Here is a 13,478-nt window from a genome sequence, read left to right as displayed (position 1 = left end):
AAAAAGGTAATTAAAGAAAACTCAGTCACAGATCCTGTTGCAACACAGAGGAAAAAAGTGTTACAAAAGGGGAAAACTTTTTAATAAAGTCTGCAAGTATATATTCCTCCTTTATCAACCTCAAGATTTATTGACCCAAGGAGCCATATTGACTGAATAAATCTTGATAATGACCCCAGCAGAAGTCAATACCTGCTTATTATCTCCCAAGTTGGGGAATTACATCTTTCGGTAATAGGAGCAGGATGGTACAAAATGTTCTGAGAAACTTCACCCAGGCATTTGGGGGGGAATGGATGCCTCTAATGTGCCTTTTCCAATCACAGAGGGTGGGAATGTGCTACACCCTGAGCTGCACTGTGGGTTCTGTCTCGAGGGAGCACACACCCATGGCTTGCAAATCCTAAATAAAACCCATTTCAAGGCGTGCTGAGGAGCAGGATGCTGCTGCTCACCTTCCCTCCCTGCAAACAGTGGCCCTGTAATTTTAATTTGCTGTGTTTTGTTGGCAGCTCCCAGGACAATTCCCTGAAATTCGGGATGTGGGAATTCCTGCAGCCAGGGATGTGGCACACCATGATTACACCAGCACTCAAGGGAGGAGAGGAGAACCATCACTGCTGTCCCTTGGGGCATGCAGCCACCTCTGGGAACCCAAATAGAACGATTTTCTCCAGCCAGCAAAAGCAGGAATGGAAAATGGGGGAGCAGAGGGGCCCCTGGAGCCCCTAAAACCCACAGGCAAGCAAAGCCTCCTGCATTTAAAGATGATGATTCTTCTGCCAACAGCCAGCTTCCCATTCAGCAGAGAAAACAGGAGCCCTGGGACCAGCACACACAACAATTTGCCTGAATTTTCATTCCAGGTCTCTGCAGACAGCAAGAAAAATTAACTGAGGGGAGCAGCTCCTGTGCCAGCGCAGGGAGGGAGATGCACCACGAGCTCCACAGGCTCTGCTGAGGATGCCGAGTTCAGCAAGTGCCTCCTGAAGGACTGGCAGGCTGGGAGTGCCCTGCTTCCTAAGCTGGTCATAAATAATAATTCAGATCACCCAAGGCTTCAACATTCCTCTCCACCCAGCCCTGGGGGTGGCTCTCTGCTCCCCATCCCACAGGGCATCCACACCAGAGGCACCCCACGACCCTCAGCCCTCACTGCTGACCCCCATTTCAGTGGGCACAGCAGCCCTGAGACTCCACTCAGTCCCACACTGAGCTGGAACACCCACCAGGAGCTGGCAGGGCTTGTGCTCATCCCTGCAGTCCCACAAAAATCAAATTATATTTCTATCCCTGTCCCCCTGGCTGCCTCGTGGTCACAATCCCTTTTTTCCCCCCCTGCTTCCAAGGCCACAGAGACAATCCACTAAACTGGATCAGGAGGCCAGCATGTACATCTCTAATGGGCTGCAGCACGCACACAATTAATTAATGGATTTCTTAATTAGGGAAGAAGTCACTCTCCAGGCTGGAATTGGGGTCACCAGTTTCTAAAGTGAGAACTATGGTGCTAAAGATAAACTCTCATTTTCTGCAGCTCTTCTTGTCTGGCAGCATCTCAATTATTCAGCCAGAAAAAAAAAAAAAAAAATTAAAAAAAAAATCCGATTTCACTTCAGGAACTTCAGCCTGACTTTCCAGTGATGCTCAATACTGACCCCAGAGCAGGTGGGACCAGAAACACAGCCCATCTCCTCCCTCTCCTCCCATATAAACTGGAAATAGTAGAAATACCAGGTATTAATGAAGGATTTGGGGGGGTGGGATGGATTGTCACCTCAGGCTGTCCCAAGGAGGGAGTGGCAGAGGAAGGGGCCGCCACGAGGTGGTCAATGACAGTGACATTCCAGGACACCTGAGTCCTGCCATGACCAAGGTTTGAACTTTGCTGGGGCACCAGCTGCATTTCAGTGCCCAGTTCAGCTGGACCTCCCTGGGGGCAGCTGCATTTCCAGCCCTGCATCCCTAAGGACACAGAGCCCCCAGGTAAAGGACAGAGGCGTCACTTGCGTCCCCACCAACAGGGCACAGCCCTGTAGGAGAAGCCACCTGAAGAGCTGTGGTCAGGGGAAGCTCCCAGGAGGAGCACAGAGCCATCAGACAGCAGCCAAGCCAAGCATGAGACAGACATCTGCCCAGGCTCTGGCTCTGGCGCCCAAATTCAGATTAATTGTTCAAACCAGATGATTCCACAGCCAGTGCTCCCCACGCCCCACTGCACCAGGAGCAGCTGGAGCCACTGGAAAGCACAAACTGCATCCCCAGCCTCACAAGGCTTCTCAGCCAGCCCCGGGCACAAACTGCAATTTCACAAAACCAGAGATTTCAGCTTGGAAAGGCAAAAATCGCCCTGAGATGGGGGCACCCAGAGCTTCCCTGGGCTCCTCACGCCTTCCCTTGGGCACAGTGGCCACAGCCACCATCCCACCCTCCAGCAGGGATGGAGATGAAGGTGCTGGGTGCTGGACCAAACTGGAATGTGCCACCAGTCTCTCCATAAGAGCCCTAAAAACCCAGAGCCCCAGGGGCATTCACAGAGGCGAAGCTGCCCCAGAAGCACCTCAGCCTCCCCCCAGGTTTCTCCTGCTGCTCCACAAGAATGCAGCTAAGTTTATTAGTCCAAGCTCCAGGAATTAAGCTCCAGCCAAGAGGACTGATAGCTTATTTACTGCTGTCGTCTATATAAAGCAGAATTTTGACACATTGTTAAATGATGCACATTTAGATAAGTCAAGCTGTCATATCATTTAATGGATGTCTAAACTCCCTCTGTAGCTGATATGTAAAATTTATGCACTTCAGAATATCATAAGGTTATAATATTTTAATCACATCCACAGTTGTGGGTTGGCTTTTTTGGGGGTTTTTTTTTGGTTTTTTTTCTCCCCTAAACTTTAAACAGCAAAAACATTTCATGAACCAGACCAGGCTCGGAGGCTCCCGGCTCTCCACACCCGGCAGAGCCGCCGAAGTTTCTGCCCAACTCCAGCACACGGAGAGAGCATTTGCATTCCAGAAAATAAACCCAAGAACATTTTATTTGACGAGAACCAAAGGCTCGGAGCCGTGTAGCCAGAGCTCATCTGCATAATGAGATGTGAAGACATTTATAAAAGATGGCTCTAATCGCTCTCGCCCGCCCGTTGTATTTATTACCCCAAATCAGCAGCTCAAAACTCTTGCCCATTTCTTTGCCTTTTTTAAGGCAGAACGGGTTGGATTAGAGCAGCATCCAGCGCAAGGAGCATCCCATAAATCCACACGGTGCCAACCAGAACGCAATAAACCCCAAGCAAATTAAACCCCAAAAACCCCACGAAGGTATGAATCCCGCTCTGCCTATCACACACGAGAAAGCTGTAAAAAAATACTGCATTAGTAATGTACACAATAAACCAATCTCATAACCCGGTGAAATACGTCTGGCATTATCTTTGATAGAATTTTATCTCTTCTCATTTCCGCGCCTCTCTGCCGTAAAAGGGCTCAGCGCGTTTCGATCCGAGCGCTGCCGAGTGCCACATTATCCCTGCGTTTTCCATATGCCCACCATTCATCAGGGCGGCTCAAACTCTGCCATTCCCGGCCAGCCCCAGGCCACCAGAGCTGCTCAGACACATCCATTAAAAAGGATGGAAGAAAAAAAAAAAAAAAAAAGGAAAAAGCTCTTGGAAGAATTATAAATTGATGGAAGAATTATAAATTGATTGCTTGCTTGCCTTCTTATTTTTTTTTCCTTCCCCCTCTTGTTTTCTTTCTTTTTTTTTTTTTTAATTTTTTTTTTTTTTTCTTAATGGAGGGCATTAGGCCAAGCTGGCACAAGGTCACCTTTCCCAACGCGATCCTGCTGCCTGGACAGAAGTCAATCCCCAGCGCTCCCTCTCCAGCTCCGCACCCAGCCACAGGCACCGGCCAGGCGGAACGGCGGGGAAGGAAGGAAGGGAGGGAGGAAGGAAGGGAGGAAGGAAGGAGAGCCGCCACCTCCCAGCCCACCTCTCCCTCCAGCAAAGTTCGCCCCCGACAGACCCAGGGCAAAGTAGCTGCCAATATTTATCTTTAAATAAAGGTGCTGCGCGCACACGGGAAAAGTCATTAGCGCGGTTTAGCGGGGAACGCTTTTGTATCCGAAGCGCTGAGAGCCGTAATCCCTTCCCGGCCACAATGCCAGAACTGAGCAGTCATGGCAAACCCACCGGCCGCGGTACCTGCGGTACTTTTCGGGTCGCGTAGCGCAGATGCAGCACGTAATCTGCTTAAAAGCCAAAATGCATTAAATGCTGGAACTGTTGATCCAGTACCGGAGCCCCATAAATCGCATTTCAATTTGTTTACTCCCCTCCGAAGCACGCTGCATTTTAAACTCCGGAATATCCTACAGGGATAAACCCATTTAATATCCATGGAAATGCGCGTTTCGGTTGTTGTAGCGGCTCCAGGTTGGGTTTTCATCCCATTATGTTGGGAGAGCCATTGTGTTAATTACCCACCTCCTATTTAAGGTGCGTATTTAAGGTCACAAACTGTCAGCAGCCCCTGGCAACCTTCCCCCGCGCACGGTAACAAAGGACTTACCGGGAATTTCACAGACCGAGGGTACCACGGTGGGATACGGCGGCCGTGACCTGCCCGGAGCCACAAAGGAGCTGCCGCCCCCCCGCCGCATCCATCCCCGCTCCGAGCAGCACCGCCTGGTACCGACCGCCTTCCCGGCGCTCAGGGCTGGCCGAGCCCCCGCACCGGCCCCGCACACCGGCCCTGGATAACAATGGGAGGGCGGCGGGGCTCCGGGCAGCCCCGCTCCGCCATCCCCGCATCCATCACCGCAACCGCGCGGCTCTGCCCGCCCCGAGCGCGCCGGGGGACGCGGGGACCGAGCCGCCCCCGCTGCGGGCGGCGCCGGGGACACTCGGCAGCCCGCGGGCACCTGCGGCTCCGCTCGGCGGGCGGGCACCGCCACAAACTTGGCGGGGCGGCGCGGGGGGGCCGCGCTCCCCGCAACTTCATCCCGCGCAACTTCCCTCCCTCCTCTTCCTCCCTCCCTCCCTCCCGCCGGGGCGGAGCGGCGGCCGCCCCCCGGCCCTGCTGTCACCTCGGGGGCGGCGGGGCGGGGGCCGGGGCTCCATCGCGGCTCCATCGCCGCTAGCGCTGCTCCATGCTCTGCTCCAGGCTCCCGGGCGGGCGGCGCCGAACAAAGAGCGGCGGCAGCGGCGGCGGCGGGGATCAATTTCTGATACCTATCGATGGGGAAGGGCGGGCGGAGGGAGGGGGGCGGGCGCGGGGGGAGAGGGAGGGAGGGACGGGGAGAGGGGTGGGGGGAGTGATCCGGGCGGCCGCCCCCATCCCTCCCCTCCCTCCCTCCCTCCCTCCCGCCGCCGCCGCCGCCACCGACCTGGAGCCGGCGGGCATCAAACCGTGTCCGGTATCGACACATCCATCGATCCCACCTCGGCGGCCATCTTGGGGGAGCCCGGTGGCGCGGAGGGGCGCGGAGGGAGCGGGGGCCGCCCGCCCCCACCGGGGGGAGCAGGGATGGGGCTCCCTCCCGGAGCGCCCCTGTCCCCCCCGGGGCCACCCCCGAGCATCGCCCCCCGCCGCTCCTGGACACCCCCCTGAGCATCTCAGTCTCGGGAAGGGGCGCGGGGTCCCCCCCCCGGAGATGGATTTTTTTCCCCGGCCAAATTAAGGTTTTTTAGCTGGAATAATCGCCAGCCGGGAGCCGCCGGTTAAACTTTTCCAGGTTTGTTTGGTTTTTATCCGCCTAATGTGACCCTTCCCGCACCTTTGACCTGCTGGGAATGGCTACAGCAAACACGCTCCCAGCGTTCCGCAGCCAGAAAACCCCGAATTCACAAATACACCGAATTCAGGTTGGTTTAGGGCTGTGTTTTAAAATTTCTCAATGGCTCTGAAGAATCCAACCAACTTCAGCAGAGGAACAGAGCCCAGCCAGCAGCGTCTGAGCACTCACAACACCTGTCCCAGAAATTCCCTCTCTGCTTCTCCACCAAAAAAAAAAAACCAAACTAAAACGCCACAACTTTACATTTTCCACACCTCTTTGCCCCATCGCCTGTTGTACTGGCCACACCAATATCCAAGGGGCTTGGAAAATTAATTCCCAATCCCCTGGGGAAGCCTCCCAGCAGGGCTGTGCCACGTTTGTGCTGTAGGGACCCCAGCCCCAGTCGCCACGGCTCAGTTTTGAGCAGAAAAGGACGGAGCTGCCCCTCTGTTATATTGCACTAAATAGTTAATTAGTTGTTTGCGCCGGGTGTTCGGTAATTTGCGCTGTTCACATTATTTGTATCCTATCGCCACATGGTCTTCCCCTTTCTCCCCCCCTCCAAATTTCAGCGTGGTGGTCTCTCCCAGCGTGACCCCGCCCCTCGCCCCGCCTCCCTGCTGTCCCATTGGCTGTGCTCCTCTAGCCCCGCCCTCCACTCCCCCGGGTTAAAAGTTTCCCGCCATCAGGCGACGCGTCGTTCCCACCTCGGGAGTAAACGTGGGACGTTGTTCCCCACGTGGAGAAGAGAGTTCTGGTCTTTTGCCTTTGTCCGTGTGTGGGCTGGGGTCCACAGCCAGCCGGACTGCGCTGTTGGGGAAGATGAAACAGGAAAGCCATATAAATATGATTGCCTGGCAAAAGATTTTGAGAATATGGGAACTATAAGCAGGATTGAAATAAAAACAAACTTTGAGATACCTTAGTTACTAAACAACTGGAAAACAATGGTGTGGCTGGCTGAAAGTAATCCCCTTTTGATGAAACAATACCCTCTGCTCGCAGGCTGGTCTAAGGGTCAGAGCAGACCCTGCCAGCTTGGCAGAAGGGGCCCAAAGAGGAGTTTTTAGGGTTTAAAATGTAGCACAGTATGGTAATGTAATGATTCTTATAGGCTGTATGTAAATGCTATGGGATTTGTATCTTGTACTAGATTAGTTAGTGAAAATTAGAATATTCAGCACGGAAGAAGATTCATGGTGTTGTAACGGGAACCTCGCTCTCTTTACTCTTCCTTGCTCTCTCATTTTCTCTTTACCCCCCTCTCACCTTCTTTCTCTTTCCCACTCTCTACTTCTCCCGGGCCTGCTCCAAGCTGTGGCTGGCAGCTCCAAGCAGGGGAGTGCCCCCATACCCCTTGCAATGAAACGCAAGTTCCATGACCTGGCTTCAGAGATCTCTGGTCTTCATCCACAGCAGCTTTTGGGACTTCCAGCCTTCTCGGACTTCTTCGTTATTTTTTGGTCAGCAAGAAGGGTGGGATTGGCAAGCCTGCCTTGCCCAGGGCAGACAGATTCCAGATGGAGAGCTGCCTTCCATCCTTCCCACCAAAGTCCCCAGGAGGGGTCAGCATACCCCAGACTGCCAGGGGGACTCCGGAGGGATCCCTGGAGGAATCCCTGGAAGGTGTGGGTTTTTTCCCAGTGTGGAGGGAAGGCTGTAGCCCCAGCTGGAGGGCTCTTCTTGTGGTGTGCAGGTGGCTTTTTGCGAGTCCCTGGCGGGTTACGAGGCCGTGCACCGCACTCCGCTGCAGCTAAAGGGCAGCGTCAGGGCCCTGGGGCCAGTGAGAGGAGGAAGAAGGCAAAAGACAAGGCCCAGATTCTGGAGCAGATTGTGAGCAGCAAGAAGCAGCAGCAGGAGGAAGAGGAGGAGAAGAAGCAGCACGGGCTGGACAGGTGGACCCTGGCACAGGTGGCCTTTGAGAAGATGGAGGAGAAGCGGCAAATGGAGTGGATCCTGAAGAAAGCATCAAAAACCCACAAGCAGCAAGTGGAGGAGTTCAACAGGCAGCTGGATACTCTGACTGAGCACCACGACATTCCCAAAGGCAGCTGGACTGAATGACCAGGCTGCTTTTCACGGCTCTGGAGCTGGAGTTGAGTTTTGTTTGTATCAAGCCATGTAAATCTGTCTTTTCTCCATATTGTCTAATAAATTGTCCGAGCTTTTATGACTTTATACTGTCTTAATTTATAGACTTGTTTTTTAAAACCAAACACGCTGCAATGTCTCCTCTGGGCTGAGGTGGATCCCTGTGCTCCCAGAAGGGCTGGAGGGAGATGGGGCAGCATGGACACCAGCAAAGCCACCAGTGCTCCTGCAGTGGTCACTTGGAGTCCTTCACTGCTCCTAAAACTGCAGCAAATCTTGCCCTGCTGGGGCCTCTCTCTGCACAAAGCTGGGGAGGAAGCAGCCCCTCACTGCCCAGCTATCACCCTGCTGCTGGGCTCTTGGGATTCCACCAAAAAGCAGAGTTTGAGTTCAGAAGACACTGAAGAAAAGGGACACACTTCAAACTGCAGCCTGCCCTGCAGGTGCTTCCAATTCTCATGGGGACAGGTCTGCTCCTGGGCCAGGAGAATTGTCCAGAAGGGTGAGGCAGACACACAAAGTGACCTTGGCCCCACACTGTAGCACAAACAGCCAGGAAATGATCTTGTTCTTCTCATCTCTTCCACTCAGAGAAACTTGGAGCCGCTCACAATCCCACAATTGCAAAACGCCTCAGGCAGAAGAACAAGTGAACAGAAAATCAAAGTTCAAAGAAAGATTTGCAGGAGTCGAGGCAGTTTGTGTGAGAGAGAGCCTGGATGTTCCTGTGAGCCCTGCACCAGCTCTTCCCTGCCTTCAGAGCTGGCTGGAAAAGGGGCAAACCCTTCTTCTGGTCCTGCAGCAAACACCTCGCCTGGAACTGGGGAACCCCAGATGAAAATGCTGAGAGAGCTGAAATCCCAGCCCTGGTGGCATCAACAGCAAATTCCACAGATGCTCTGAGACCCCAAACATGAGTGCTCAGGTGCTGCTCCTGCTTGAGGGCACGTGGGTCAAAGCCTCCAACTTTGTACTGGTGACCCAAGTGCCAAAAATAGATTCCCTTATCCCCCAAATCATAAAAATCAGGGAGTGGAAACCACTGGGAGTCACTGAGATTTGTAATGAGATCGGGGCTGCTGGTGGTGCCAGGAAGATGCTTCACCTGAATGAGGCTGGGGGTGGGAGCAGAGGCCCTGCAAGGGGAGATCCCAGTGGGAATTCATTTCCATTCCCCCCTCAGGGCCAAGGGAGGTTTGCTCAGGGATGGGTCCCAGGTGGGATGAGTGGTCTTTGCTGGAGCACAGCTGGTTCCTCCCCGTGCCAGCAGCAGGGATTGCCCAGTCTGTTCATGGTCCAGGTGCTCCTGGGAGCTGCTGTTGGACACCACCAGGACAGGTCCCAGGCAGGGACCTTCTCCCTGCACCCACAAAGCTGATCTCACCCCCATAAATCACTGCCCTGCTCTGCTGCCCAGGGAACGCAGGAGCCTGCTCATAAATCAGGAATAAAACTAACTTGGCATCTTTGGTGAGCAAATTAAATTGTGGGCTTTGGAGGAATGTTCCTGTTTGGCCAAATCATTAATAAATCAATGGGAGCAGTGAGGAAGAGGAGAGGGACTGCACCCTGTGCCACCTGGAGGGACGGAGAGCTGCGGGGTGGCACAAACCAGCCGTGTCCCCTGTGTCCCCTGTGTCCCCTCGGGGGCTGCCCCATGGCCCTGCAGCACCCTGGGGGGAGCAGGGGGACCCCAGAGCTGCCACCCTCCCCTCCACAGAGGGCTCACCCCGCCCTGGGAGCTCTGTGAGGTGCAGGTTAATAAATCAGTTTGTCTCCAGCCCCGTTTGCTTTGTGTGCCTGACAATAGCCCGTTGTAAATGGCAGCCCCTTGCCTCCTCTCCTGAAAGGCTTTTAATTAAAACACGGAAGGGGCTTTTCTGTGTACTTTAACAAAAAAAAAAAAAAAAAAAAAAAAAAAAAAGGGGAAAAAAAAGGATTTCAGCACACTCCCATTCCAGGCATTAATTTATTCCTGCCTTGCTGCCTGTTTGTGATCCACGTAACTGCTTTGTGCAGTGAGCTGGCCCCATGAGGCAGCCGAGGGGTGATGCTGGCAGAGAGAGCTACTGATAGTGACCAGTGCTGATGGTGACCAGCCTGATGGTGACCCAGTGCTGACTGGGAGCTTGCTCGGTCCCAAGGATGGGCAGAGGGACACCGGGAGCCTCACCATGGGACAGCAGTGCCACCAGAGGAAGCAAAGATGTGTGAGGCCCTGGGGCTGCCCAGGAGCTCTGCCCAGCTGCAGCCCTGGGCACATCCCTTGTGGACACCCTGACAGCTCCTGCAGAGCTCTGTCCCCATCCCTGTGCAGTCCCTGTCAGCTGTCCCCCAGCAGGTTTGGTCCTGGGGTCCCAGAAGCCCCTTTCCCCAATCCCTTTTCCCCAATCCCTTTCCCAATCTCTTTTCCCAATCCCTTTCCCATTCCTTTCACCAATCCCTTTCCCAATCCCTTTCCCCAATCCCTTTCCCCAATCCCTTTCCCCATCCCTTTCCCCAATCCCTTTCCCAATCCCTTTCCCCATTCCTTTCCCCAATCCCTTTCCCAATCCCTTTCCCCAATCCCTTTTCCCCTATCCCTTTCCCAATCCCTTTCCCCAATCCCTTTCCCCAATCCCTTTCCCCATCCCTTTCCCAATCCCTTTTCCCAATCCCTTTCCCAATCCCTTTCCCCAATCCCTTTTCCCCAATCCCTTTCCCAATCTCTTTTCCCAATCCCTTTCCCCAATCCCTTTCCCCAATCCCTTTCCCCAATCCCTTTCCCCATCCCTTTCCTCAATCCCTTTCCCAATCCCTTTCCCCAATCCCTTTTCCCATCCCTCTCCTCTCCCTCTCCCGCCGGGACCGGGCAGCGCCCGCTACAACGTCGCCACCTGGTGGCCACCGCGGGAGCTGCAGCGCGTCCACCGCCGGCCGGGTCGGGGACACGAGGGGGGACACGGGGACATGGGGGGGACACGGGGGGACACGACCGGCCACGATGAGGGGACGCAAAGGGACAAGGGGGGCACAGGAGTGCAGGGTGAGGCACCTCGGGGGTAGGCAGCACCCCTTGGCTCCCCGCGCTGCCCGTGGGACATCGCCCAGCTGTGCCCGGCCTCAGCCCTCGCTGTCCCCCGGGATGTGCGGGGAGGGTGCCCGGGCTCCTCCACCGGCCGCCTTTCTGCCTCGGCTACTCATTGCACGCACATTTCCCCTACAATTAGCGCATGCTCTTTAATTAATTTTCCTCTTTTATTGCTTCGCCCAAATTATCTCAGCCCCGGCGCCGCTGGCGCGCTCACGGCGGATAACGCTGCTATTTATGGCTTTCCTGTCAATGCCGCATCCTGTTCTCGGGGCGGGACACAGCCCCGGGACACGCCAGAGCTCAGGAATTGTCTGTCCTGGTCCCCATCCTCGGGCCAGCCGCTCCCCGGCTCTGTCAGGCAGGTGGCGGCTCTTGCCCAAATTCCTGAGCTGGGGAAACCCTCCCGGCCATAACCACGATGCTGGAACTTTCCAAGGAGAAACGGAGCTGAGTCAGGCAAAGCTGCGGCGTCGAATCTGCCCGGAATAAGCTGCTACATGTGGAAACCTTCTGAACACCGAGGGGAGAGGGGTAAAACCCCCTGAAAGCTGCTGAGGATGCTGCTGGTAGAAAGGAGCTGAGGGGGATGTGGTGGGCAAGGGAAGGATGTTCCCAAAACCTCACACAACGGGAACTGAGCTGCAGGGGTGTGATGGAGGGCGCAGAAACCAGTCTGTGCCAGAGGAGATGAATTTCAGCCAGCACCAGAACCCCCACACTCCCCAATTCAAGCGTCAGGGATGGGGTGACCACCTCTGGCAGCTTCCAACAGCAGCTCCCGGCAGGAATCTGTCTTTCCACCTTTAATATGCTTTCCCCCTTTAAAATAATCATTACCAATAAACAAATATAGCAGCCAGTTGTATATAAGCATCAAATTAAGCAGGTACATGCATTTGTTATATTTGATATAGCCTTGTTAACTGGAAATTCCCAGGTTTGGAATATGTATTGATTTCAGCAAACATATATTACTTTACTGTAAGTACCCACAGCCATTGTAGTTAATATACAACAGTTTAATTTAAAATGCATTAGTTTAATAAAAATGCATAAAACAGAAGGGAATTGCATTAGCTTCAATAAAAAAAAAAGAATTCAATTTCATAAATATTATCCAGTGTTAAAATGCATTGATTTCCTGGGAAAATGTATTGGTCAGAGGTAATTTACATTGGTTTGGATGGGAACGTCCCGGGGTGTATACATATGTATTAGTTTAGTCAAATGTGTCTGAGCACAGAAAAAAACACCGGCTGGAGCAGAGGGTATTCAGAAGGAGCAGGCACAGCACGAGCCGGCTCTGGAGCATCCCAGCCCTCCGAGGGGGCTGTGCCTGGGGCTGGACACCCCCAGGCCGGTTCTGAGGGTGCTCAGGCCCGGCGGTGCCGGGATGCTGCCGGGATTCCCGGGACACGGAGCCGTTATCAGCCCCGGGCAGGTCTGGCTCAGGCAGAGCACGCGCCCGGCACAGAGCAGGGGTTAATCAAATCCTTTTGACTCCATTTTTTATCGAGCTCAAGAGGGGCTGGCCTATTAATTAGAAAGGCTTTTTCATGTAAAACACAGGTTCTTTCGCAGATAAGAAGGGACGATGCTTGATTTTGCCGTGGCACAGATCCGTGTGTTATTCCTTGACATCCATTCACAGGCTGCAGCCACTTCCCACAGCTCTTTTGTTCACTACAGGGCTCCAGAGGCAGGTTTGTGCATACAGACACATTCAAAGCACTCAGGTTTTCCTGGGGGCCGACAAGCCCCCCAGTATCCAGAGGAGGAGAAGGATGTGATGTGCCTGGAGGAGCTCCCATCTGCAGGCTGGACCAGGATCCTCAGGGGAGAGCAGGATCTGGCCCGTGCAGCACAGAGGATTTCAGCTGACAGCAAGAAGTGAGCAGTGGAGCAGATGCAACGCCCTACAAATCACAGCAGAAACCCTGGCAGCCATCTGCACCCCGTTCCCATCCCGGATTTCTGTGCCACCCTCTGCACCCTGACCCTTCAAAGCCCCCAGCCACAACCTGGCCAACACCAGGGAGAGACACGGGTCTGGTTTCTTTCAGGCTGGGTGGGTAAAAATGGTTGTTCCTGAAAAAAATAACATTCTGGGAGGCCTCCACAGCTCCAGGGTTTCCTGCTGTGCTGCGCCCAGCACGGACACGGAGCCGGGGATGGGAACGGGCAGAGCCATGGCCAGTCCTGTGAAACCACCACACATCACTTCCCTGATGCTTATGGATTTTTCCTTAATGCCACAAATTAAGGTAATTGGGCTCGGCTGGACGATGAATCCAGCTGAACTTGGCAGGATGAGGGAGCGTCCGTGCCGAGATTGATCCCGCTCATCCCCGGCTGTGCCCGGGGCTGGTCCTGGCCCCAGCTCTGCCCCCGCGGCTCTTTCTCCTGCCCTTTTTGCTCACACAGACCCCAAAACACATCCTGAAATCCCTTCCCTGAGCTGCAGCTCCATCCAGGCGAGATGGTCATTCCCGGATCAGGAGTTTTCCTCCTCCCCAGCAGTTTTCCCTACAC

The 13,478-nt window shown here is 54.3% G+C and overlaps 1 protein-coding gene and 1 pseudogene across 7 annotated transcripts in view; one reads left to right on the top strand and one right to left on the bottom strand.

Moving 5' to 3' along the window:
- Positions 1-5,475, bottom strand: part of CUX2 (cut like homeobox 2) — a 62,637-nt gene extending 57,162 nt beyond the window's left edge. For 3 of the 7 annotated variants that reach the window (XM_071445116.1, XM_071445111.1, XM_071445117.1), the window contains exon 1: positions 5,090-5,234. In XM_071445116.1, the coding sequence (XP_071301217.1) occupies positions 5,090-5,134 (45 nt within the window). In that variant the 5' untranslated portion in view covers positions 5,135-5,234. Of the gene's footprint in view, positions 1-4,572; positions 5,007-5,089; positions 5,248-5,389 lie in introns of those variants that run through there. The other 4 variants (XM_071445115.1, XM_071445118.1, XM_071445112.1 and 1 more) reach the window with 4 other exon arrangements.
- Positions 5,476-7,144: 1,669 nt separating this feature from the next.
- LOC139598876 (protein FAM32A-like) lies at positions 7,145-8,021 on the top strand (annotated as a pseudogene).
- The last annotated feature ends 5,457 nt before the right edge of the window (positions 8,022-13,478 follow it).

Source organism: Agelaius tricolor, unplaced genomic scaffold, assembly GCF_023055355.1.
Source record: "Agelaius tricolor isolate 1412-34295 unplaced genomic scaffold, bAgeTri1.0.p SCAF_20, whole genome shotgun sequence".
Lineage (NCBI taxonomy): Eukaryota > Metazoa > Chordata > Aves > Passeriformes > Icteridae > Agelaius > Agelaius tricolor.
This window is presented reverse-complemented; position numbering and strand designations above follow the sequence as displayed.